The sequence below is a fragment of the Polypterus senegalus genome, chromosome 7, assembly GCF_016835505.1.
Source record: "Polypterus senegalus isolate Bchr_013 chromosome 7, ASM1683550v1, whole genome shotgun sequence".
NCBI lineage: Eukaryota > Metazoa > Chordata > Cladistia > Polypteriformes > Polypteridae > Polypterus > Polypterus senegalus.
Genome location: NC_053160.1, coordinates 82179196 through 82205235, shown reverse-complemented (window position 1 = coordinate 82205235; position 26040 = coordinate 82179196). Strand labels below are relative to the sequence as shown.

The following is a 26040-nucleotide window of genomic DNA, read 5'->3' as shown; positions in this document are numbered from 1 at the left end:
CCTCCACGGCAACAATGACTTTAATCGTGCTGTCTGTCGGCAGTTCTCATCGCTTATATGCTACCCATTGCTTTCCGTTTTATCTTGTTTAGAGTTTTACCAGTGCATTTTTATCTGTTCATAAATTACTGACCCCTTTATCCATGTCAAATTCGCGGCAGGATCAGGTGCAAGGCAAAAATAAATATTGGACTTGACATCGGTTTATCGTTGAGCACATGAACGTACACATCCACATATTCATAAGGGACATTTTAAACCTAGCCAGTCATTCAGGCGCTTAATTCTACTCAATACAGAAAGAAAGTTGATCCCCAGCAAAACCTCGTAACCACGGATAGCCCATGCAGACTCGACGAAAGGGACTAGATCGGGATTTGAACTAAATTTCTAGAGCCGTGAGGGCACTTTCCACAACAATCAGTTTAAAATAAACGTTGATTGACTAATCGAAATGATCATAGATCAAACTTACTGTATTAGCATTTTTATGTGTGGCTACATTTTTGAGTCGGTTTATTGGGAGATGGGCACGGTGACGCTGTATTTACTGTCTGTCACTTCCAAGCACCTAGTTTTTCAGCCAAATCGCGGTGAAATTTGCATCTTATCTCCATGTCCGATGGAGATAAAGCTTTCGCAATGAAATCCTGCAGTATCAAAGACATTAAAGTGACTTGTATTGGCAGTCCGTAACTATTCCTGCATGAGTGAATATAAGATTAGATGATGACACCTTATCCCATATTTGATTGTAGTCAACAATGTTAAAACAAGATGATTAGTACCGTTTATAAAATAAAATATGATATTGTTGTAATGGGAACAAAAAATCGACACCACTTTTTCTTATTCACAATTTATATAAGAAAATAACACAAAAGCACGCCCTCAAAAATGTATACATATAAGCCATGTTATGATTGGGTCAGTAAAATGGGTTCACTGTGAAATCTCAAGCACAATTGGATTGTTCGGGTGTCAATCTAACGACGGACCGCCTTGACAGAGTTACAAATCATATTAGAATTGCAAAAAGAAAGTGGTGCCGCACTGGGGAGTCTTGTAAACGAAAGCACATACGAGGGTGTAGTGGTTTGCGCTACTTTTATTACAGTGTTTGAAACCGCGTTGTAAAGCAAACCATTTTTGGTGCAGTCAAAGTTTCTGTTCGACAGTAAAAAGTTGAAGACTCTTTTTGTTATTGCGCAGAAGCACAACTTACTACGTCACTCATTTGGCATGAAAAGGAAACTCGGGCGCCGTGGTGGAAGAAGGAGGAACTGAGACGCGGATAACCTGCGAACAATTAGAATGCGATCGACTTCCTAACGTGTGTACTTATGGGCGCTTGTTAAAAATAATACAGCTAAAACGACCAGGTGAGCCTTTATTCAGACCGGGATGGTAAAGAGGCCGAAATGGTTTGAACTTCGAATACGAAGGCTCAAGCGGAAAAGAAATCTGAAAAGTGACCGGAGACGCCCGTATTTGAAAACGAACTGACGGGAAATAATTCGGGGGGCGTACTAAAAAGTGAATTTCGAACTTTTATCATTCCACGTCCTCCAAAGGTCACCTTCGACAGACCCGTCTGCTGTAAAAACCCGGTCTATTTGCTTTCAGAGGGCCCAGAGTTCACAATGTATCGGGTAAACAAATGTGATAGAGTTTTTGGCTGGCTCAAGACTGGAGGGCGCGTTGATTAAATGAGGCTTTGAAGGAACAAAGTGCCGTGTGTTTAAGTCATGGATCTGAAGACGGCGGTATTCAACGCCGCCCGGGACGGCAAGCTGCGGCTGCTGCAGAAGCTGCTCGAGAACAAGCCACGCGAGGATTTGTGCAAGTTAATGACCGAAAAGACCAACGGCGCTACCCCGCTACTCATGGCCGCCCGTTACGGTCACTTAGATCTGGTAGAGTATCTGTTGGAGTACTGCCAGGCTCCTGTGGAATCGGGAGGCTCGGTGAATTTCGACGGGGAGACTATTGAAGGGGCCCCACCGCTGTGGGCGGCATCGGCGGCTGGGCACCTTAAGGTGGTGCAGTCACTGCTTGACCACGGAGCATCGGTCAACAACACCACACTGACCAACTCTACGCCTCTACGGGCCGCCTGCTTTGACGGTCACCTGGATATCGTTCGCTACCTGGTGGAGCACCATGCCGACCTGGAGGTAGCTAATCGGCATGGCCACACCTGCCTCATGATCTCTTGTTACAAAGGCCACCGGGAAATCGCCCAGTACCTATTGGAGAAAGGAGCCGATGTGAACAGAAAGAGCGTTAAAGGTGAGGCCGCTTACACCGGGAAATAGCTTCAAAAGAGATGTGTGGAGGTGTGCGTGAACAACGTACAGAAATGAGTAGTGATATGTAATAGTGACACTAGGGAATCCCAAGTTGTGTTCTTATCCATTCCCGAGGTAGAGTGGGTTCGTCAGGTGATCGAATGTAGCAGCCACCTCAAAATTTTCCAGTTTCTAAATCTTGGTGTTGACAGAACAAAGAGGGGAATGAAGGGGTGGGGTTAAGTGGGTACATTTTGTTAATCCCAAATTGTCATCCCCAAGGGTGATTTGCAACAATAGATTCTTTCTCTATGGTGTCCTCATCAGATGTGCAGGTACGTCATTTGGTGGAATCCTACCCCTCAAAAGGCGGCTTATCAGTCGGTCATATTCGGATTTAATTGACTTCTCCTTATGAAAATTAACTAGATCTAGTAAAATGATCTGGCATCATAAAATGGTTTTTATTTATTTATTTATTTATTTATTTATTTATTTATTTATTTTTAAGTGAAGACTTAGCATTTCCCATACGTGGTTTTTATACGTCATAAGGTTGCAACACTTTTCTAGAGAACACGACAGACCTTGATTCATTTGGAATTTGTAGCAGACGCGTCCAAACGTGTTCAAACACCACATATCGTGTGCGTTCTTTGTACCAATGTTTGGTAAACGAAATCATACGTATACTCGCTTCCCTTTCTTAGCTCAATGAGTACTGCAGTGAGTTTTGTTGCCTTTCTCAGTTTCAAACTACAGGCATTCGCATCCGAAACGATTTCCTCCACCCACTCATTTTCTGAGTTTGTGTAACTAAACGATGAAGTGTGCAAGACAAGATCTCACCCCGGACAGGATGCCATAATTCAAAACTATTCCAAAACATTTTTGAAACAAGGTCTTCGCCTCTCCAACATTTTGATATGTCAGATTTAAATGAACTGACAGTGGAATTCAAGAAATGTTAATGGTTTTTCAGTTCTTTACCATAGTTTAAAAAAAAAAAAAATCCTTTGTTCAGCAATTGGTCGAAAAGTACATTACCAAAAAACATTTTTTTTAAATAAGTCCATTCATTTCCCATGCAGTGGTGTGTGGGCTTTTGCTGAGCCAGTTCAAGCAGAAAGAGGCCAGCACATTGAATTTGAGGTTTGATTTAGACTGCATAATCTGCATCTAGTATTTTATTTTTTTTTTGTATGCTTTTATGTGATCTAGCACATGCATGCCTCTTTTAATTGTGCCTGTTAAGTTGTTAGCCAAAATTGTAGATCTTTTCAGTTGCATTACAGAAATCATGCTAGATTGAGCAGGTTTGACAGTCTTGTTCAAGATTGTGGAAGATGGCTCAAGGATGGCTGGTTCCAGTAGCGTTGGGTGCAAGACAGTCATCACATCTAAAGGGGGCACTACTCAATTGCTAGCCATACTCTTGTGCTCTTCCACACTTATAGTGGATCAATGTAAAATTAGACTGAATATTTTATTCAAGATCTTCAACGTCATGTCTTAAATTAAGAAAATAAGACCAGTTTGAATCACTGTTTTCAGTTCATTTAGTTTTTATTATGTAAAGCCTTTTTTCAGTGGAAGATTATGGCTCAATTTAATATACTGATAATAAAATTGCAAAATCTCTGCACAGTGCCTCCATGGTTGAGACATTATCAATAAAAACTGCATAATATTGTGTGCTTGTACTGCACCTTTATATATAGGTTTTTATTTAACACTTGAGTCTTAACGGTATTACTCTACTGAGGATCACCACTTTAAGAATGCATAACTTCAAGTGCTTAGTGAACTCATGGCTAATACCGATGGAAAAATGTCATATTTTTTTGGTCATGTAGAGTTTTGTTTTTGGTCTACTGTATTTATTAGATTAGGTTACCGATCTTATCTAATATCCATGTTAAATCTGTCTGTGTTAGGCATTTATCCCATACATTGTAGTGGTGTGCCCTTTAACTATTTCTTTCTTGAGACAAATGATGACAAATGAAAATTGCCAATAACTCCTGTCCCCATCTGATGAATAGGTGAATGCAGATGCCTGAAATACATATAAATGCTATTGTGCTGTCCTGTATGATGTGGAACTAAAACAGTACTTTGCAACATGTTTCTTTTTCCATACAGGTACTCTGAAGCTAAAATTTTATAATTGACTTTATAAGGTACAAACATTAAAGAGATCTGTTCTGGTTTGTAAATGCTTTTCTGCAAAGCTACATATACAACAATTAGGAAAATGAATGCACAACACTGAAACCTAATCAATCATTTTTTTAATATAGTGGGTGTAACAAGATCAGTGAGAGGTTCCTTTTTTGGTAAATTACATAAACCAAAACACCATAAGCATTTGGCTTCATCAGGCAGTTTTGGAATTGTTCATACCAACTTACAGAATTATAACTTTTTAAGAGGCTGATTTATTTTCTCCCCTCCAGCCCCCCTTTTTTCCTCTTTCTTCTCTGCCCTTTCTTAAAGGTTTCTAATAACCTCCTAGTCATAAACACACCTGTCCAGCAGTACTTTAGTTCTTTCTTGTGAGAAATTGTTCAGAATAAAGCTTCTAATGCATTTCTAGTCATCCTTTGAAATGACAGAGGTGAGACATTACCCTTGGATGCCATCATTGGAGCTACCACCCCTGCAAAAGTCCTATCCACATTTCTTCCATAAAAACATTCAATTGAGTTTTGAAAGTCCTTAAAGTCTTACTGTCTATGATGCTATTTGGTAGCTTATTCCGAAAAAACTTCAGAAAAACTTACCAATGTTTGTGAAATTTACCCATAACAAGTTTCCAGCTGTCCCCGTGTTCTTGATGATCTTATTTTAAAATAAGTCTCGATCCACTGTACTAATTCCCTTCATAATATTTAAATCCTTCAGTCATGTCACCTCTTAATCTTCCTTTGCTTAAACTGAAAAGGCTCAGCTCTCTAAATCTTTCTTCTAAAATTCATCTCCTGTAGCCCTGGAATCGGCCTAGTTGCTCTTCTCTGGACCTTTTATAGTCTGGAGACCAAAAAGGCACACAGTAATCCAGATGAGGCCCCACCAGTCCATTATAAAGCTTGAGCATAACCTCCTTGGACTTGTACTCCACACATTGAGCTATATAGCCTAACATTCTATTTGCCTTTTTAATGGCTTCCGAACACTGTTGGGAAGTCAATAGTTTAGAGTCCACTGACTCGTAACTCCTTTTTTTACTTCCAAAATGTGATACTTTATATCTACTGACATTAAATTTTATCTGCCACAAATCTGCCCAAGCCAGTATGCGATCCAGGTCCTTCTGTAATGATATAACAGATTCCAAATTTCTGCTAATCCACCTATCTTGGTATCATCAGCAAACGTAACCAGATTGTTACTTGTATTCCTATCTAAATTAAGTGTAAAAATAGCAGTGGCCTTAGAACGAACCCCTGTGGAACACCATTCTTAACATCGGCCAATTCTGATGAGGTTCTTCGCACCATCACCCTCTGCTTCCTGTGTCTGAGCCACCCTTGTATAGTAGTGTTAGAAGTGTAAACTAGCACAGTGGAGAATAAAATGTATGGCATGCAGCTGAATAAAATCTAGCAAGTACAACTAAAGGATGCCAGGAAGGGATTTGAAACATGCCTGACAGATTTAAAAAATGACCATTATCAGAGTTTAAAAAAAAAATTAGTTGTCAGCCTTTAAAATGGGGTACACCAAAATAGTGATGCAGAAAGTATTAAAAGGACCTGTATCAATTAAACAGAGGTGTAGTAATTGGATTAAAAAGGCAAAATTAACTTGTTTCTTTTTTAAGATTAACAAAGTATGGTGTATTGTTAGGGTATTGGTAATTTCAGTGAAGCGTGTAAGGAAGAAAAAGCATTTTAAAAAGCCAGATAGAACAGATGGGTTTTTAGTCTCAGTTTGAGTGTCAGCAGATGGAGCCTCATGAATAGACCTAGAAAGAGTGTTCCAGAGAGTAGCGGTGACAGAGCTGAATGAGTGTTTGCCAGGAATTTTGTAACTAAATTTTGGAACTTGAAGGCAAATATTTGAATATATCTGCTTGTTAACAGGTTTATATCAATGGCTTTAGGTTCTTGGGTGTCCAGATCACCTACTGCCTAATGTCGTGTCAGTGCCATCTGCTTACTTGGAGGCTCAGCAAAGACTCTTTTTACTGAGGAAGCTAAAGTGCTTTGGGGTGGGAACCATAACGCTAGTGAATTTTTACTGCTGCAGTATTAAAAGTATCCTGATAAGATGCGTCACAATGTAGTTTGGTAACCTCGCTTGCCAGGAGTGTAAAGTCCTCCAAAGAAATGTCAGATGCACATGACCTTCCATAGCTCCAAACTCTCTATTCAATGAGATATCTCATGAAAGCTGACTACTTCATCTCCACCCAGCTCTTCCCTTGTTTGCACTTCTACCTTCTGAAAAGTGCTGCTGGAGCTTTCCCACTTGCTTCAGGGACAGCTTCTTCCTCCATGCTGTAAGGTTTTTGAACTCTCAGTAACCTGATCCTACCTGCCCTGCACTGTGTACTGTACCCACCTGCTTGTTTGTGTAATTATATTGGATGATTTAATTATTTACTATATTTTTAATTTATACTTTTCCTGTTACTTGCCACCATAAAAAAAAACCTTGCACTGTTTCATTTCATCTGAACTTAGTGTGGTGCTGAGGTATCGCCCGTTGCATGGCTGCACTCTGGTCCGAATCTGGATCCTGAGTTGGTTTGTCACGTGGTGGGTGCGGCAATACACTGTATCAGTGTGTGCTTCTAACCTCCTCTTCATTTATTTACTGTATTTATACATCACTGAAAAGTACATGCCCACTACTATAATGTCCTTTTAATAAGCATTACTTGGACATACTGTCTGATAAACAAAATAAAGGACCTTTTTTATTAGACTTTGTGTGTGTGTGTTTTTTTTTTTAATATCTTTTAGTGTATACAGTTGTCACGTGAAACCTGATTTGTATTTTGATTATGATCATGACTATTTGCAAGAAGATCGATCTCAAAACAAAAGTGAATCAATAGCTTTAATATGTTCTAATATTTTTAATTAGGTTTGCCATCCAGGCATATGTGCCCAAAGGTTGCTAGGACGGGCTCCATTTGCCGCAACCCTGCCATGGATAACTGGGTTAGGAAGATGTATGCATGGATGTCTCTTTATATAACACTAGCCGACGCCCGCCATAGCATACTGCGGTGTAAGAATAGGAACGGAAGACGGTGAGAAAGGAATTCAGAAATCAAGAAGAAAAAAAATTCTTCTTGAAAGAGGCAGTTGTGAATAGGTGTTTTGGCGGAGACGACAGATAATGAGTGGAAAGATCTAACCCTAGAAAAAGCCAAATACAACTGACCGTGGCTGAAGACTGGTTGTTAGAATTATTGTGAAGAGTAAACAGCATGTGGATTTGAGGAAGGCCGCGCTTCTGAAATTCGATTATGTAAATATAATCAATAACAACCCCAAAAAGATATTATTGTAGAGTAACTCTTAAGTAATTCCTGCAGCTTAATCCAAAAGAGTCGTACTACAATATCAGGTCTATGCTCTGGTCTTTGTGTATCTGACAGTGCATGTAGAATTTCCAGCCAAGCAGGATTACATGTGAAAGTGATAAATCAGGCTTTCCGAATTTACGTACTATGGCCATGGCATCCTGATAGTTTTTTTGCAAGTATCTTGGACTTCTGGAAATGTGGACGGTAATATGATCATTTTGCCTACACATACGTTATTTTCAGCCTTTGCTTGCAGTGCGTCTGATAGTCCTTTGTATTGTTCCACGTGCAGATCTTGATGATGTAATCTGAGATAGTTGAGACGCGCGCCCTCTGTTTTAACATACTCATCTACGACGTACTATTGGAATATTTTGCTGCTGGATGTATTCCTCATCAATAATCTGTACACATAAAATTGGCATTGAGTAAGCCTTATTTGCTTGGCGGTTCTTTGGAACATGTTGTAAATCTTTGTGCCGGCCAATGTCTCCGTAAGGGAATAAAAGTGGGTAAACCATAGGATCGCAATTCATATTGAGTGTGGAAATCTGTTTACAGGAGTTGCCTATGGGATAGATGCAAATATCCCTTTCGGCAGGCGTTTCCCCGTCATCTCTGATGAAAATCACTGCAACATCAGTGTGACATGTTGGAGCATTGTATCGTCGTAAATCTTGCCTAGGGTTTCCCTTGAAAACCATTCATACAGATGCTGTTGGATTGGACTGAGCGATTTCATGCATGTTTTTGTATGATTTAGCAAAGGGGTTAATGGTTCTTCGCATTGAATCTAGCTGGAGAAGTAAATTTTCGCTACATGCAAAGTTTACGTTATTTTGTAAGCGTACTTCAGTAGCTTGTCGAGAAATGCCGTGTCGGTTGCGTGTGGGTGGAACCGGTTTTGAAGTGGAAGCAGGACGAACCAGGAGAGAGAGAGATAATATATATGAAATGTTGCTTGTTCCATGCCTGACTTTTTTGTAAAGTAAATAATCTAATTATTAGTGTTGGCTGTTATGTCAAGTTTAAGGTCGAGGTTTGGACACTAGGGCTTTGGCTACAGGGACAGTGTGATCTAGTCATTAAAATATTTAGTCTTCAGTTTATTAAACACTAATTCTTAGGAAGTTTTGTTTTCTTTACAAATTCAAAGGTGCCCGATCTTAGGTAGCAACCATTATGCTGTATGTTTTGACACAACTTTAACATGCCATATGCTGCGCTGCAATTCTGTTCCTGGAAGAGAAAATGCTATGATAAGCCAAGACATGATTAGAAATGAAAGCCTAGATTTACAGTACTGGAAGGCTTGGTATGCAAACCATACCGATACTCGAGGTAATCTAAACTCGGACCATTCAGTAGTTAAGACACATTTGCCAGTAAACATAACCAGTGGCAAGCAGCCTTAGTGATCAAGTTTTACAGGGAATTATTTACTTTAAGTATTCTGAAAGTATTGATTCTGAATATTTACAATTATGGCTGCAACAAAGGAATACTTGGATAATTAGTTAGCTGATTAATTGTTCTAATATTCACCTAAAGTGAAAATTATTGCTTGTAAATAAAGTGGGGGTGGCTATGATGAATGTTTGCCTTTGTTCATGATTTGTAGATCCTAAATATTAACATCTTTTTTTAAATTTTCAGCATTAATTTATTAACAACTTATTGAATTCTCTTTGGATTTTCAAACAAACTTACAAAATAAAACTCAATTCAAAATAATGTTCTGAGGTAAACATAAAAAGTAAATGCTGGATTCAAACAAGTTTTAAAGTTCAATAAACTGCAAATCTTTTGAAATCCAGCCCTGCATTTCCAACAGTTCATAAATGATTAAACACAATGTTTATGATGCTGAGCCTTACTTGGCTGTCTTTTGTGGCTGTTTAATTTTTTTTGCCTCTAGTTAATGACACCAAAAAATAAGTTTAAAATGCCACGGATTATCAATTTGATTTTACACTGTTGCTAATTTTGTCTTTGCAGTATCAAGGTAGTATTTTTCTTTTAGGAAGCTAGTACCCAAATCTACAATATATTTCTAGAGAAAGGGATGAATGGCATTCCTTTCCCATTCTCAACAAAAGCACCCCCAAATTCATGTGGCCTTGCTGTTATGTCACTTGTAATGCAGAAAAATGTCTTAACAGAAAACACACATGCATTTTTGTTATTACACTTTTTCTAAATCCAACCCACGTTTTTTAATAGTATTATGCCTTGTCTGAGCCTTCAGATCCTAAAATTACCTAATACTCTATTCTGCAGCTACAATGTGAACCTGTGCCAGCTATATTTCTGTTACTCAAAGAAGTGCTGTAGGTCTAACTTTCATTCCAATGCTCCTTAGTAGCATTAATTATTTTGAGATAACTAACATCTCATTGCTAAAAGAACCATTGTCAAATGACTTAGAGTAGCAGTCAAGTAATGTAAAGTGCTATAATTCCAGAGCATTTACCTTGAAGGTGTTCATGCATTGAAACTGTGTTGCTGTGGGACACCATCCGTGTTTTACTTAGTGGGGAAAACAAACCATTTTTGTAATGAAGTACTCATGCACTGAGGATTATTTGAAGTGGCCTTCCTATGGGGAATGTGTAGAATACTACAAATTATTTATATAATGCTCCACACACCCCATACCATCACCTTGCTATGGTTGAGAGCCAGTGTACCTGAGATGTGCTCAATTTGGTCACCTGGAGCTTTGTGCTCTTGGTAGACTCTCCCTTGGCAACAGAGGTTTAGGCTGAAAGGTCAGTCAAAAAATGGTTCACAACGACCCTTCTGATGGTACACATTATAGTTTATAGTTACGGAGGTTCATCTATGGAGCCAGACCCAGTGATGGGGTTGCGCCTGGTGGTCATGCATTCCACATAATACTGGTCAGGCTTAGTATGAAATGGGGATATGGAGCCTCCTTGCAGCCACACTACCTGCAACATAGAGTGAAACGGGTGCAATGCCATTTTAGCCAGTATCATAGCTTAACCTCCCATTATGGTTAATATTTAAGAGAATTATTGTTTGGACGAGGTATTAAACATATTAAATCCTTGGTATTCCTGCTTTTCCAGAAGTATTTTGATTTTTAGTCAAAACTTTTCACACTGCTTAGCAACTCTTATTTGTTAATGTAAGATGAGCAGCAGCTTTCAGTCGCTTACCTACAAATGAATAATGCATCACTATGAAGTAATAGCACCTGTGTACATATGTGTTTAGAGGTTATCTCCTGTGTAATATTAATCTACGACACTGTCCTTCAAGTAGTAGGTTAGACTGCAGTTTAAATATGAAGTGGCTGCACTCCTGATTAAATAGTCTTAATAGTGATTGTGTTTTTCTGTATATTTTTAAAATACAAACATTCTGCAGTTGCCACTGACTGGGTAGTGGTTTTGTTACAAAACTTTTTTATGGTGTCTAGGACTGAATCACATGTTGTAATATACACTAACTTGCTATTTTATTGGGTACTACTGCTCATCAATACAAATTGCCGCCTCCTCCAAGCAGCCAATCCGGTTTTTTTTACAACTGTGTATGTATACTGTAAATATACCACAACATCCAGGCATAATCATAGAAGTGGTTGATCTGAATATCAGATGGAGATGGATGTTTGATCTAAGTAATTTTGACCTTTATGTGATTGTTGGTGATGGACATGTTCAGACGTAGTTGTCCTCTTGGGATTTTTGTGCACAACTTAAACAGAATAGTGCAAGAAGGGAGGGGGAAAAAGGCCTAGTGAGCAAGGAAATAAATTAAATAGTAACGGCTGCTTGCAACAGTTTTGTGGGGAAATGTGGAGTGCTGAATGGCATTTCTAAATGCATAACGCCTTCAAGTTAATTGGTTGCAGCAGCAGTGGCCCGATAAGAAGAATAGAACAGAACGATAAAAGTACATTGGTATATAATCATCAGAGCCAGACAATTGAACACTGTAAAAGGTATCACCTTGATTTTTGCTGTGGCATACAGGTGGTAAGGCCAGAAGATATCAAACGTCAGGAATTGATGGATACTTTCTACGTTGTGTTTGTGATACAACCTGGTGGTGGCTAGTATGGTATTTGGGAATGTAGTTTTTGTCAAACGGTAGGCTTCTTTCTGCCAAGTGAGTGTTTTTTGAATGCCACAGCATACCCAATTTTTGCGAACAATCTGCATGCTTTTATGGCTATAGTCTTACCCTGTGGAGATGTCAAGCTCAGTTCCTGGAGGCTGGCAGTGGCTACATGTTTTCTTTCCAGTGACTTTCTCCATTACTAACGATAATGAAACATACTATGTTGCCTTGAAGTTAATTGACTTCAATTTTAGTTTTTTTGTTTTTTCTTTAATTAGCAGCCAAAACATAATGAGATGCAAAGCTGGCCAAATGGTGACTAGTCTAACTTGGCTCTCATTTGCATCTGTGCGTTTCTTGCAATATCTGTCACAATAAAAAAAACAAGAAAAGAAGCAAAATCAAGATCAATAAAATTTAAATTGCATTGCTTCACAAGTATTTAGAATGGGGGTTCCATGAAAAGACAAACAGTTTTTGAAATGACTGTTGTGACAGAATGATAATACTAACAAGCCATGTACGTGTAGTGCAACCCCAGCTTCTAGCAAGTGTGGAGGTTGCCACCAGTTTTACTTAGGAAAGGGATGGATAGAACCAGGACAACACCTAAGCCCTACAGTATTTCCACTCTGACACCCAAATATTAACACCCCAGGAAAATGCCCATATAGGTTAAACACATCCAACAAACAAATATATAAATATTCCTTATTTACTGTAATAACTACTTACAAACAGGGTAAAGAAAAATAATGACAAAAGTCCTAAACACCATGATCAAACCCCCATATGACATTATAGTCCAGTGGTTCTGGAAATGTAAACAATGGTTAAAAGATGGAAAGATGTCATGGGAGATTTCCTTTTAATAAACTGCTTCCTGGAACTTGGATTGTGAATTCAGTCCTACCACCAGAGTCCAAATGAATAGTCTTCGGAGGCATGCGTCTTCTCAGAGCGCATCAGTGGACTGGAGTGGGAGGAAAAAGAACCCACTGACATCCTTATTCTGGTGGCCAAGCACTCTGCTTCGAATGCCCTGTTAACAAAAGGTTTAGGAGCTGCTGATGATGAAGTTGATTAGAAAATGGTACAATCGAAAAGTCCCGCTAAATTCTTCTCTTCCGGTTTTATCGGTACAGTACATACAAACTACAAATCCCACAGGACCAATCTGTTTAAAGGCACAGACCCCAATTTACAAACGGGAATTGGCACAACCAATGCTGTTCACATTCAAAAATCATGCAGCATGCATACATACAAATAAAATCCTCTGTGTGGCCCCACTACATACTTATGTTTCATTAACAGTGGAATAGGAAATACATTGGAGTGAAAATAGCCCTCAATGACTGAGACCCCAAGTTAGTCAGTCATAATAAACAACAACAACATTTATTTATATAGCACATTTTCATACAAAAAAATGTAGCTAAAAGTGCTTTACATAATGAAGAATAGAAAAATAAGAGACACAGTAAGAAAATAAAATAAGTCAACATTAATTAACATATGTAATTAATTAATGTATGCCACATGTAAGGTCCAATGGCCAGGGGGGACAGAAAAAACAAAAAAAAAAAAACTCCAGATGGCCGGAGAAAAAAAACAAAAAATCTGCAAGGATTCCAGGCCATAAAGGTAGTCCGAATGTTGGACACTCCTTATGAATGTAGTATTTGGCTTTGATTGCTCTTAATAAAGTAAATGGTCAGTTTATGATTCCAGATTTATTTAGAGTAGAGAAGGAAAACCTGAAGCAGGACCTAAATGGAAGGGAATGAGTTTGTTTAATAAGGCCTGCTTTTCTTCAAGTAATGTAATACTGTATAGTGTTGCTTAATTGTGTACATTGCTGCCTGCATTGTAAAGCATGCTTGGGAGCAAACAAGAATGCAGTGAAACGCAAATATCAAAATTGTTAAGAAAATCTTGACAAAAGGATGAGCCAATTAGTGTTCACCCTGTTTGTTTTCTCTTTGGGGAAAAACTCTGGCAATTTAGACTGTATATGTGTTTCTGGGTAGCTTGTTTAGTTTGTGGATGTTAGTTGTTGAAGATGTGAATCTGCACTGACTTGTTGTCTTACTATTTCTTCAATTTAGATATAATTTTTATAAAAGGTCATTTCCTCAAAAACAGACCTTGTAGTACACTTTGCAGCATAGATTAATCCATCTGAGTAAGAGAATTTAGATAGGACAAAGGTGGCATAAACCTGAATGGTTTTATGCAGTTTATATCCTGTTTTAACTTTCTTCTGGATATCTTCATCTCTGAGCTTCAACACCAGATGGCTTTAAGGAGAGAACACATTAAAAGTAGAGAATAATGTAAATATTTACTGCCGAGTCCAACTCACTTTAAATATGTACTGTAAATTGCTACATTTCTTTAGCATGTAAAATGTATTTATGTAAAGTAACTGAAGGTATCCATCCTTCCCTTTTAAAGGGGTCTGCAATGCCTTAGCATAATAACATCCCTAGTTTTGTTTATCTTTCTTATTCAGTTTTTATTTTGTTAAAGTATGGATCACATTGAGAAAAGAAATTGGCAAGCTTTTGTAAAATATTTGGGTTGAAAGGTAGAATTGACTTCTTTCAAATATCTCATTTAGGAAGCTGTAAACTAGGAAATTATTTAATGGTATTCCTTTTATTTACAAAAGTCAAGTATTGCATATTCCTGTGTGATAAATTTTCTTTCCCCCCCCCTTAAAACCAGAGGTTCTGTTTTCGCTGTACAGTATCAAATGATCGTTCAGTATATTCAGTCAGAAAATGTACACTGGGCGGAGTGGTGGCTCTGAGGTAGGGATCTGCACTGGTAATCGGAAGGTTGCCGGTTCAAATCCCGTAAACACCCGAAGTGACTCTACTCTGTTGGGCCCCTGAGCAAGACCCTTAACCTGCAATTGCTCCATCCTGGGTATGACATTAATCTGCATCCAGCCCTGCTTGTAGGCCCTCTAAACTGCAGGGGAAAAACCTGTGGGTTGGTGGCAGAATTGGCACTCCAGCCACCATAAAAAAACACCTCACACTGTTCCATCTGTTCCTAATCTCTCTCTCTCTCTCTCTCTCTCTCTCTCTCTCTCTCTCTCTCTCTCTCTCTCTCTCTCTCTCTCTCTCTCTCTCTCTCTCTCTCTCTCTCATTCATTCATTTACAAAAGTCAGGTATTGCATATTCCTGTGTGATAAGGTTTTTTCCCACTCCAACCAGAGGTTCTGTTCTCGCTGTTCAGACTATATTAAATACCTGTATTCAAAATCAGAAAAACTTTTAGAAAAGTACAGTATCAAATGTTCGTTCAGTAAATCCAGTCAGAATATGTACATTCTTATTGCATAGTTCATAGTCATTTTAATTATAACCTCTAATGCCACCATTGACTTTTTTTTTTTTTTTTTCTTCTATCTTTAAATTGCGAGTCATGTGCGTGCACAAAGCTTGAATGTATACCATAATTGTATAAACTCATTTTAAAAAGAACCTTTTTAGTGGTTGGGAGCACTTTCTCCCTATGGGGTTGGTCAGGTAACATGCAACCAAGGTGTAAACAATCGCAACATAGCAATTTAGTGGTTCATAGCCAGGGCTGTATGTGAAGGTCCTAGCGCCTTCTGCAAACCCACATTTTTGGCCGTAACAACTTTCCATACATTGTAGCGGTGCACTATCATTCTTTTGTTGATGACTTTAATGACAGTGAGTCAGTCGTAGGAGACTTGGAAGATGGCATGCTGAATCTTTTGACCATCTTTTGTGTAACTGTTTTTATAAGGTTAGCTAGTTGGAAAGTGTCAACTGGACAGATCTAGAAATCATGTTGCTATTCTGAATGAGGTTGAGAAAGAAATTGTCTAGGTGCTACCATAACCCATCTGTTTCACACCTATAGTGAATGGAGAAATATGCTATGGTAGGATTGAAACAGTGATTGAAAAAAGGAACTCGTCAGTAGGTCTGTTTTCACAAACCAACACCAAACAGGGGTAGTGCTAGATTTGGGAATGCTTTTTTTTTAGGGAGTCTTTTCTAGTATAAGTACTTGTTTCTGATATCATGTAGTGTCTAAACTAAAATAGTTGTTGAAATTGAATGAGATTTTCAGCACTATAAGCAAATCTCAAAACTATTTATTTTATTTATTTATTTTAATTTACCAACCATAATTTGGGTTTACCTAGGTTTGCCAATTGCTTCCCTAATCTTTTTCCACAGACATCTTTTAGAGTAAGACCTATTCTCTCTTATTTAGTGCTACCTCAAGCCACAACTTTAGTCTGGGTCTCCTGTTCTTCATCTTAGTCCTTCTTTGCTGTGGTCATTCTCTGCCTTTTGCTTCATGACCAAACCACCATTGTCTGTCTGTTTCTTCTCAACACACCTGTTGCCTCTGCAACAGATCTTTCTCTCACTCCTTGACACTCTTTGCATCTACATGGTCATTCCCGTGTGCTTTTTCTAGTGTTGCTACGTTTTTTGACTTGGGCAGCCGTATATTACTCCCTTAGTGAATACTCCTCGCAAATCTTTCATAAACATTCCATTCCTGGTCACAGTCACAAACAGATGTAGATTTTAATTCACATCTGCAATTGTTTTGTTACTGACTTCAGTAGAATTTCAGTATTATAAACAGTTTAACAACAAGACAGATAAATACATTTTAGATGTTTGATGTCTTTAATATAAAGTTGCTAAATTGCATGTCTTTCAGTGTATTAGAAATTTAAACTAAACACTGCTGAAATGTTCTTAATCCACAGCATACTAGAATGAGTTAACAGAAGGTTTAATTTAGCAAGGGATTTGGCTAAATTTGTGAAGTAGGCTATGTAAGCACTTTTCCATGAAAATCTGAATACTTTGTTGCTCTCTATGGCAATTAATTGTCTCTCCAGAATTAGAGTGGAAATTGATAATCTGATTTGAATTATCCTTTTTTGTGCTTTTAATAAAGATTGTTACATTGTTTCTGAGTGTTTTGGCCTTTTTAAATGGGGCCAGGTCCAAAGTCTCAATGTGTTATTAGAAACCCTCTGTTATGAAACTGTCTTTTTATTACTAGCTGATAACAGTTGCTATTTTAACTTCATACTAGAACTTGGACCTATTCTCCTCCCCAGTGTATCCATGACAACCTATTAAAACACTCCTCCAATCATGATGCTCTCATATTTTCACCTTATCAACCGAGTTCATTAAAAGCATACTAATCTTACTTGGTCAAAGCTTAAATGAAACTCTTTACAAGGAAATTTGAGTCCTTGTTCTATGTTTCCATGGAAACAGACTGCACACCTAAAGCCTAGCTGCAGAATATTAGGTACATTGTGTGCGTGGATGTTTCCTTTGATTTAATGGGTTTTTGTTTTGTTAAAAATATAGATTTTAAGGTAAACATTTAATAAGTGAATTTAGTAACTTGAAGATGTGATTCCCCACTCCATAGTTTCATGCATTTTTAGCCAGTTTTTACTGTAGTATTATCTGGCTTTTTAACACTGCTTTTGTCTTTGTATGATGCTTCTTTTTCTGTTGGATATTGTGAGTTTGTGTTTTTGTGATGAAGGTTTTAGCTATTGAGAATTGAACTGGACTTCTGTCTAGTACATAGACTTTCTGAACCTGCTGCTGCAGCAAATCATTCTGGATTCCACTAGTTATAATCGTCTTAAGAGTTTTGGGAAGAAAATAGAGATGAAGTTGGTTGTATTAAATTGGTCACATATTGCTAAAGTTTCTGAATAATAACTCTGTGGTTATTTAAAATGTCTTAAATACAGAAAAAGTACTGATACAAAAGTTTATATTCTTCTTATATGCTGCTTTTATTGTAGCTGCTCCCGTTAGGGGTCGCCACAGCGGATGATCTTTCACCATATCTTCTTGTCCTCTGCATCTTGCTCTGTTACTCGCACCCCCTTCATGTCCCCTCACCTCCTTCTCCCAATATACCCAGCATCTCTCCTCCGCACATGTCCAAACCAACACAATCTTTCCCCTCTGACTTTGTTTTCCAACCTGAGCTGACCCTCAATTGTACTCGTCTCTAATCCTGTCCATCCTTGTAACACCCAATGCAAATCTGAACATCTTTAACTCTGCCACCTTCAGCTTTGTCTCCTGTTTTTTTTGGTCTGTGCCACTGTCTCCAACCTATATAACGTTGCTGGTCTCACTACCATCTTGTAGACCCCTTCCCTTTCACTCTTGCTGGTACCCATCTGTCACAAATCACTCCCGACACTTTTCTCCACCCTGCCTGCACTCTTTTTCACCTCTCTTCAACAAACCTTGTTACTCTGTACTGTTGATCCCAAATATTTAAACTCCTCCACCTTTGTCAACTCAACTCCCTGCATCCTCAACATTCCACTGACCTCCCCCTCATTTACACACACACACGTATTCTGTCTTGTTCCTGCTGACCTTCATTCCTCTCCTCTTTAGAGCATATCTTCACCTCTCCAGGGTCTCCTCAACCTGCTCCCCACTCTAGCTACAGATCACAATATCAGCTGACCTCATAGTCTACAAGGACTCCTCTCTAATCTCGTCTGTCAGCCTGTCCATCACCATTGCAAATAAGAAAGGACTCCGGACTGATCCCTGGTTTAATCCCACCTCTACCTTGAATGCATCCATCACTCCTACTGCAGACCTCACGACTGTCACACTTCCCTCGTACGTATTCTGTACCATGATTGCATACTTTTTTGCCACTGTATTTTCATTCATTCATTCCGATTCTTCTTATGGTTGAGCCACCACCCTTGAAATTTCGGTTAACTGTCTTTGCTACAGGGGACACGTCACTTTTATCGCTACCTAAACTATTTCATAGTTGGTAACATTGTCCTATGTACCGAGTGCAATGCAATTCTTTCTTGCACATCCAGCAAGCAACAGTTTTAGTTCCAACAGTTGGTTACAAAACAATTCTTTTGCGAGAGGAAGTCTTAATAGGATATGCTACATTGTTCAAAATTGTAAAATTTAAGATATCTGTTAAGGGAGAGAAGCATTACTGTGAGAAGTGGTTTCTGTTTAATAATCAAGGAAAAGGATTAGTATATATTCTCCATTTATTCCACTGCTACTTTTAATCCAAGAGTAAAAAACACCTTTTTTAAAGTATCTGTTGCTACTGTATACTTCCCCAGCACATCCTTTGCCAAATACTGTTGACCAACTTCCGGAAAGGCCACATTTTTAATTAATTGGAGTAAGTTATCTTTTTATCAGTTTTATTATAAAGACTCGTCAAATTAATTACAAATACTTTATACTTGCATTGAAATCATCTCTACAATGTACTTGTCATTTTTGAGTTCAGATTTGCAAGGGATATTTCTAAATCTTAGTTTCTTAATCTATGGGTTGGAGGTTACTGCCTTTTGGGGGCATGTAGGATCATGACTCGCCGTTGTATTCACAAACTATATGTGACCCTTTCCCAATGAAGTGCCTTGCAATGGGCCACCATGGACAGTGTGCGCAATTTGCATTGCTCCACTATGACTGTTGACTGAAATTGTGCTTGGCTGCAGCCATTCTCCACAAGGGATTCCACCCCCTCATCTGACGTTCATAATGGTCTTGGTCTTGAAGACACTAAGAACAGTAATGTTGGGCCACAATTTAAAAAAAAAAAATAATAAAAAACATCTTTTTCCATTTGCTTCAAACATGTTTTAAAAATTTGCTGAACAATCTTAGTTTGGTGTATGATTATAATATGGCACTTTGCAATTGAGAAATTTATACTTGGTGTCATTCGTTTCCGTCTGCTTTAGTGCAGAAAGTGACTAGTGCCCAGGTCTTTAGTGTAGAATGAATACTTGAGTTCATCTTGAGGTATGTAGCACTGGTGTGGATGCAAGATGGTTGTTACACATTTGTCATATATGGGGTAATTTAAAATAGTAAAAGTCAAAACTAGATTAGGTCTGAGACTTCAACAGTCAAAACAGGTAGTATCCATTCAATCTCAGTAGTATATTTTTACACAAGTAGTGTTATTTTGCTGCAAAAAGTACAGCATGTATATAAAAGCTTAGTTTTAGAAAGTTGTGTATTTTTAGATTCCGTCCCAACTCCCGGCTATATAATTGCCTATAGTACCTGTATGCTTTGAAACATTTGTCCTATTGAATGATTGCAGATTGTTCAGTTAGCTTTGCTCTGTCTTGTGTATAAGTTAAGGTTCATGATCACATTGTAAATTACCGTAGATCCCGGAATACAGGCCGACCCGGTAGATTAGCCGAACCCCTTCTCTATCTACTAAATTACATGTGTTTGCCGATGACCGGTATTTAAGCCGACCCCCTTCTCCAAGCAAAATTTTCTAAATTTCCTTAAGTGTCTCCGAGTATATTTATAATGTTTATCGGCAAGAATTTGAGACTGCCGGCATTTTTGATATATAATATAATGTGCATAGTTTACCAAAACACCAATAATTTTTCTAATGTACTAACCAAAAAGTTATAAAAAGTGCCAAGCCTACTTCGATTAAGCTAGGAGCAACGGCAGCACGCATGGTTGCAGCAGCTCAGGCCTCTCTTTTTCAGTGCACTTTTTTGTTGTTTTTGTACTTTTTTTTTTTATTTTTTTTTTTTGTCCTTGTTTGTGCACGATCGGTTTGGCTAACATCCGCTACACCATTCGGAACCTTATAGACATCGGTGTCCAGAGCCAGACATCTGTTTCAAGTGTTTTTCATCACACGCACAACATCCCAGACAACATAGCGAGACCAGCGGGCTCTCCGTGGATTGTTGTCGGGTCTAGAAGACGACACAGACGGAGGAGGGAAAGAAAGCAGAAGCGGGGCCGCAGATCCGGCGTTATGCTAAGGCTAAAAAACAACCATACAAGCCCTATACAAAACTTTTTTCCGCACTGAAGGAGCTGCTTTTAATCTCATTGTAGATGCGTATAGTGACAATAAAAGGCATTCTATTCTAGAAACAATTTCATACTGTACTCGCCATTTAATTTGACATCTTTGGGCTGCAGTAAGGGAGGAGATATTTCCACACAATGTCCATCTTCGTTTCGATTGCGATCGCTTACTTTTACCTTCTCTTCCTTCCTTAGCAATTATGTGTCTTGCTTGCATGGTCTTAATGAATTATGTATGTATGTATGTATGTATGTATGTATGTATGTATGTATGTATGTATGTATGTATGTATGTAAATCACTGCAATGACGGAAATTACATCCACAAACACATGTATCTGGGCTCCGACTGACGCTACTAACGCTCTCGGTTGTTTGTTTACAATCGCACAAACGGATACACGTGACCGCATCTGTTTCGTAACGCAAGATGTTGATCGTAAATCAAAACAAAAAATTTCATTTTAAACTTCCCGATTTAATTTATTATAAATTTTATTAATAAAATCAACAACTAAAACACTTTTTTGAATAAATTCTTTTTTTAATTTAAAGTACCGGCATGCAAAGTTACTTCTTCATCTGAAAGATGGCTCTGTGGTTTCGTCATTATTTACTTCCGTATTCATCGGCAAAACCGGCATTGCGCTGGAAATCTTGAATCTGAAACAATACTCGTATAAACCAACCCCCAAGCTCCAAGCCAAAAATCTAGGACGAAATTCTCGGCTTATATAACGGGATCTACGGTAGGTTTACAGTAGGGCATCCAACTGCAATTATGAGTTCCTGAATATGTATTTTCTTTTATAATTTTGGGGTCACCTGGGAAAATTAAACATATCAAAGAAACCTGTGCTATTCACCTTTCACTCTTTACAACAATCAAAGATTCAGCTGTGTTTTTCTAAAATTTATACCAAACATCAATCATTTCTCTCTCTTTTGCAGGTAACACAGCTTTGCATGATTGTGCAGAGTCCGGGAGCCTGGAAATCATGAAAATGCTTTTGAAGTACTCTGCTAAAATGGAAAAAGATGGCTATGGTATGACACCTCTGCTTTCTGCCAGTGTGACTGGTCACACAAACATTGTGGACTTCCTTACACAACATCCACAGACAAGTAAAATGGAAAGAATCAATGCTCTGGAGCTGCTGGGGGCTACATTTGTGGACAAAAAGAGGGATCTTCTTGGTGCCTTAAAATATTGGAAAAGGGCCATGGAAATGAGGTACAGTGACAGCAGTAATGTCCTTCTTAAACCTGAGCCAAAACAATTGATTATGGCATATGATTATGCCAAAGAAGTAAACAGTATTGATGAGCTAGATAATCTGATTGCTGATCCAGATGAGATGAGGATGCAAGCTTTGCTTATTCGAGAGAGAATCCTTGGTCCATCCCACCCAGACACATCCTACTATATCCGCTACAGAGGAGCGGTGTATGCAGATTCTGGCAATTTTGAGAGATGCATCAACCTTTGGAAGTATGCTTTGGACATGCAACAATGCAACCTTGACCCCTTGAGCCCAATGACAGCTAGCAGTTTGCTTTCCTTTGCAGAGCTTTTCTCCTTCATGTTACAAGATCGAGCCAAGGGACTCCTTGGAACATCTGTTTCCTTTGATGACCTCATGGGCATCTTGTGCAAGAGTGTACTGGAAATCGAACGTGCTGTGAAACACACCCTGACTGTCTTGGATCCAGCCCAGCTCAGCAAAGCTTTATCGATCATCTTGCACTTAATCTGTTTGCTGGAAAAGGTGGCATGCACCAATGAACAGGATCATTTTAAGAAAGAGACCATTTATAGGTTTCTCAAACTACGGCCAAGTGGGAAGAATGGCTATAGCCCTTTACACCTTGCAGTGGATAGGAACACCACCTGTGTGGGACGATACCCAGTCTGCAAATTTCCTTCTTTTCAGGTCACTTCTATCCTGCTAGAGTGTGGAGCTGATGTTAATTGCAGAGATGATGACAACAATAGTCCCTTGCATGTTGCTGCATTTAACAACCAACCTGACATTATGAATTTGTTGATAGCATCTGGTGCACATTTTGACAGCACTAATTCCTTTAAGCAGACTGCTTGTGATCTTTTGGATGAGAAGGAAGTGGCCAAGAACCTGATCCAGCCCATCAACCACACCACTTTGCAGTGTCTGGCTGCAAGGGTCATAGTTAAGCACAACCTTTTTTACAGAGGGCAAATCCCTCAGAAATTGGAGGCCTTTGTAATACTGCACAGATGACAGTGTTTTGAGCCAAGTGTTTGGAAAAGGAGACTGGACAATGTGAGCTTTTGCTAAAATAGCTCTAGTTTTGAGCAGAATGTCTTTAGTATGTTTTAAGTTGTTTCTCCCACTCGTTTCTGAACATAGATGAGAATGCACGAATATCAAAGACATGGCAAATGTAAATGTGCTTTTTATTCTCTCCCCTTTTTTTATTTAAATATCAAGTCCCTGTAGCCCATACCAGATTGGTAATAATTTAAACACATCTTAACAGTTCCCAGTTTGGGATATGTTTTGTTTTAATAGGATGCAAATAGGCTTTTTGGAAATACTTTCTAAAGGCTTCTTTCTTAATGCTTTTGCTACATGTGTTGCTAAAGTGATAGACTTTTCCTTAAACTTGTATTTCTGTTAAATCTTTGGAGTGCCCTATTTCCTTTAAATGTGGTTGCACAAAACAGTTTAACACTGTCTACTTGAAAGCATCTTGTATGTTGTATGTTTGCAAAAACCGTAAGTGCATTATTTTTCCTATGCACACTGGCTTTAATATGTGACTGTTCAGTGCTTGCGTTTAAGTTCCCCCTTTTTTTTCCCTTCGTATGCAGCACCCATTGAGCTCCTGGCCCCTCCCACATTTTAATTTTCATTTTGTGCTTTTGTTTACCCCTTTGAAAATTGAGTAAGATTGTGACATGCCCTCCTTCTCTCCAGTATTTGCTTGTGGCTGGCCCTTTTGGTTTGTTGCCATTTAAGCTCAAAAATTTTTTTTATTTTTTTGGGGGGAGGACACACTTTCCATTTTTTGGGGAATGCCGGACTGGGTTTGGCATTGACAATTATTTTCTTGCTCATTTTTCCTGTGTTTCTTATTTATGCAACTATTAAAAGCTCCTACTTAGGTTATCATTCACACCAGACAAAACAAAAGTGCTTTGTACAGTGATATAACTGCAACCTTCATGCTGCTTTTTTCATTTTTCTCGGGTTTCCTTGGGTATGATTACTATACAAGGCATAAGAAGCTACTCAACCTTAAGTTTAATCTGAAATGCTAAAGGATTTTATTCTCTATTCCCAATGAAATGCTGCAAGTTACCAGAATTTTTACGAGTAAACCGCATCGGTCAGAATGGTTTATCTGGAATTACTTCAGCATGTAACCAGTATTCTGTTAAGCAGAATTACTGTTTTTGGCATTTGCCATGCATTATGTTTCAACGGCAAAGTTGGATAGTGGTCTCAGTATTTTTGTCACTGGGTAATTTATATTCATTTCACTTTTTTGTAGCTTCATAACCAAAATCCTTGATGACCCTTAACTTTTTTTTTTTTTGTGGACTACTATTAAAACTACAGTGGTTTTCTAAAACGTGAAACCTGTTTTGTGCATCAGCTTTGTTCTTGTGGCAAAAAGGGCTTTTTAGAAAACAAACACGGACTTGCTGAAAGAACTATAAGCTGAATATCATCCAAATAACTCATTTTGCACTTTATTTTGGTGACATCTAATTTACATCCAATAGCATATTAGCTCAGCTAATGTCTTAATTGAACTGTCCACAATAAAATCATTGCACTTGCTTCTTTACCATGTGTGACGTTTATGTGCTTTGCATTTCAGTGGGTTGAACAAACTGGTAAGCTAAACACACATCCTACTGTACCAGCTGGAGATTTCTCTTATTTAAATCTCTTGTGCTTTCCACAATCAGTTTAATTTGTTTTTCACGTTACAGATTTTATTTGAATACCTTCAGGGGGAGGAAAAAAAAAATCTGTGCCGCTACCATTAAAATGTAGATTTTTTTTCACTTTTTTCCCCCTCATGTGTTTTTAATTTTTGGTTAATTTTTTTAGTTTTTGCCAAATTAAAAGCATAGTAGAAATTTCTTCTATAAAAACTGCAGTGCAATTAGGCTAGCGGTTTCTGTTCCAGGACGTTGTCACAACATGTCTTGTCATTAGCTGCTGAATCCGAGTTTCTTTCTAAAGCTCTTAATTGTTTTTGGTGCTTGTCTTCAGTTCTTTTAAAGCTGAGCTGTAATTCTGTGTGGGAGTTACCAGAGGAATGAGTAATGCAATAGAAGAGCCAAGAATAGAATCTGAAGCCTCCTACAAAGGCCATCTCTCTCGCCTTAACAATCATCCATCCAGAAAAACCCTGGTTAAAATATCTTGGAGAAAGGTCTGTTTTGTTAGTATTACCCGTAATAATGGTGTAATTCCCACATATATCCACATTTATTGTCTGTTTAAAGTGTAGTTCTTGTAAAAACTGAATTGAGTAAGAATCTACAGTGTTCACAGCGTTTTAGTCTTTTGAATGTGTGTTCTTTTGGAGGGCATCAGTAATTAGGCTTGCTGGCAATAGAAAATAAACTTTGAGGTTTTTTTTTTTTTTAATTTTTATTGTTTAGTCCTTTCCAGTTAACTGCTGTTTAAATGATGATAAATGCAATGCATGGCATTAATTATCGTCCAGTTAAATTGCACTGCCCTCTTTTTACTTGTATCTAATTGTCCATTTTACAAGTTGGTTTAATACACTAGGTTATTGTGAAGGTTACATTTTTTTAGTCCTTGATGGCAAATCTTTGATATCCATATTGGATACAGCTACAAGTGCTAGTGTGGCAACTCTTCTGAAGTCGGGAAATTTTATATGCATGACAGTAAACTGCCATGATGCGTCTCCTATTCCACCACATCCCAAAGGTGCTTTATTAGATTGAGAGCTGGTGACTGTGCACTCCATTTGAGTACTGTAAACTTACTGTCCTGTTTATAAACCAACTTCAGATGATTTGAGCTTTGTGACATGGTTCATTATCCTGCTGGAAGTAGCCATAAGAAGATGGGCCCACTGCAGTCCTAAAGGGATAGACAAGGTCAGCAACAATACTCGGGTAGGCTGTGGCATGTATATGATTCT

The 26040-nt window shown here is 38.3% G+C and overlaps 1 protein-coding gene across 1 annotated transcript; it reads left to right on the top strand.

The window, feature by feature from the left end:
• The first annotated feature begins 1044 nt into the window (after positions 1-1044).
• On the top strand, positions 1045-23304 carry fem1c (fem-1 homolog c). Its single transcript, XM_039758950.1, has 2 exons — positions 1045-2292; positions 21811-23304. Exons 1-2 carry the CDS (start codon positions 1749-1751, stop codon positions 23118-23120), a joined length of 1854 nt encoding a protein of 617 aa, XP_039614884.1. The 5' UTR covers positions 1045-1748; the 3' UTR covers positions 23121-23304.
• The last annotated feature ends 2736 nt before the right edge of the window (positions 23305-26040 follow it).

Excerpts from the sequence above, each read along its gene's own strand:
- fem1c (XM_039758950.1), top strand. The coding sequence starts at position 1,749 with ATGGATCTGAAGACGGCGGTATTCAACGCCGCCCGGGACGGCAAGCTG. Across the intron at positions 2,293-21,810 it reads GAACAGAAAGAGCGTTAAAG|GTAACACAGCTTTGCATGAT; the intron begins GTGAGGCCGCTT and ends TCTCTTTTGCAG.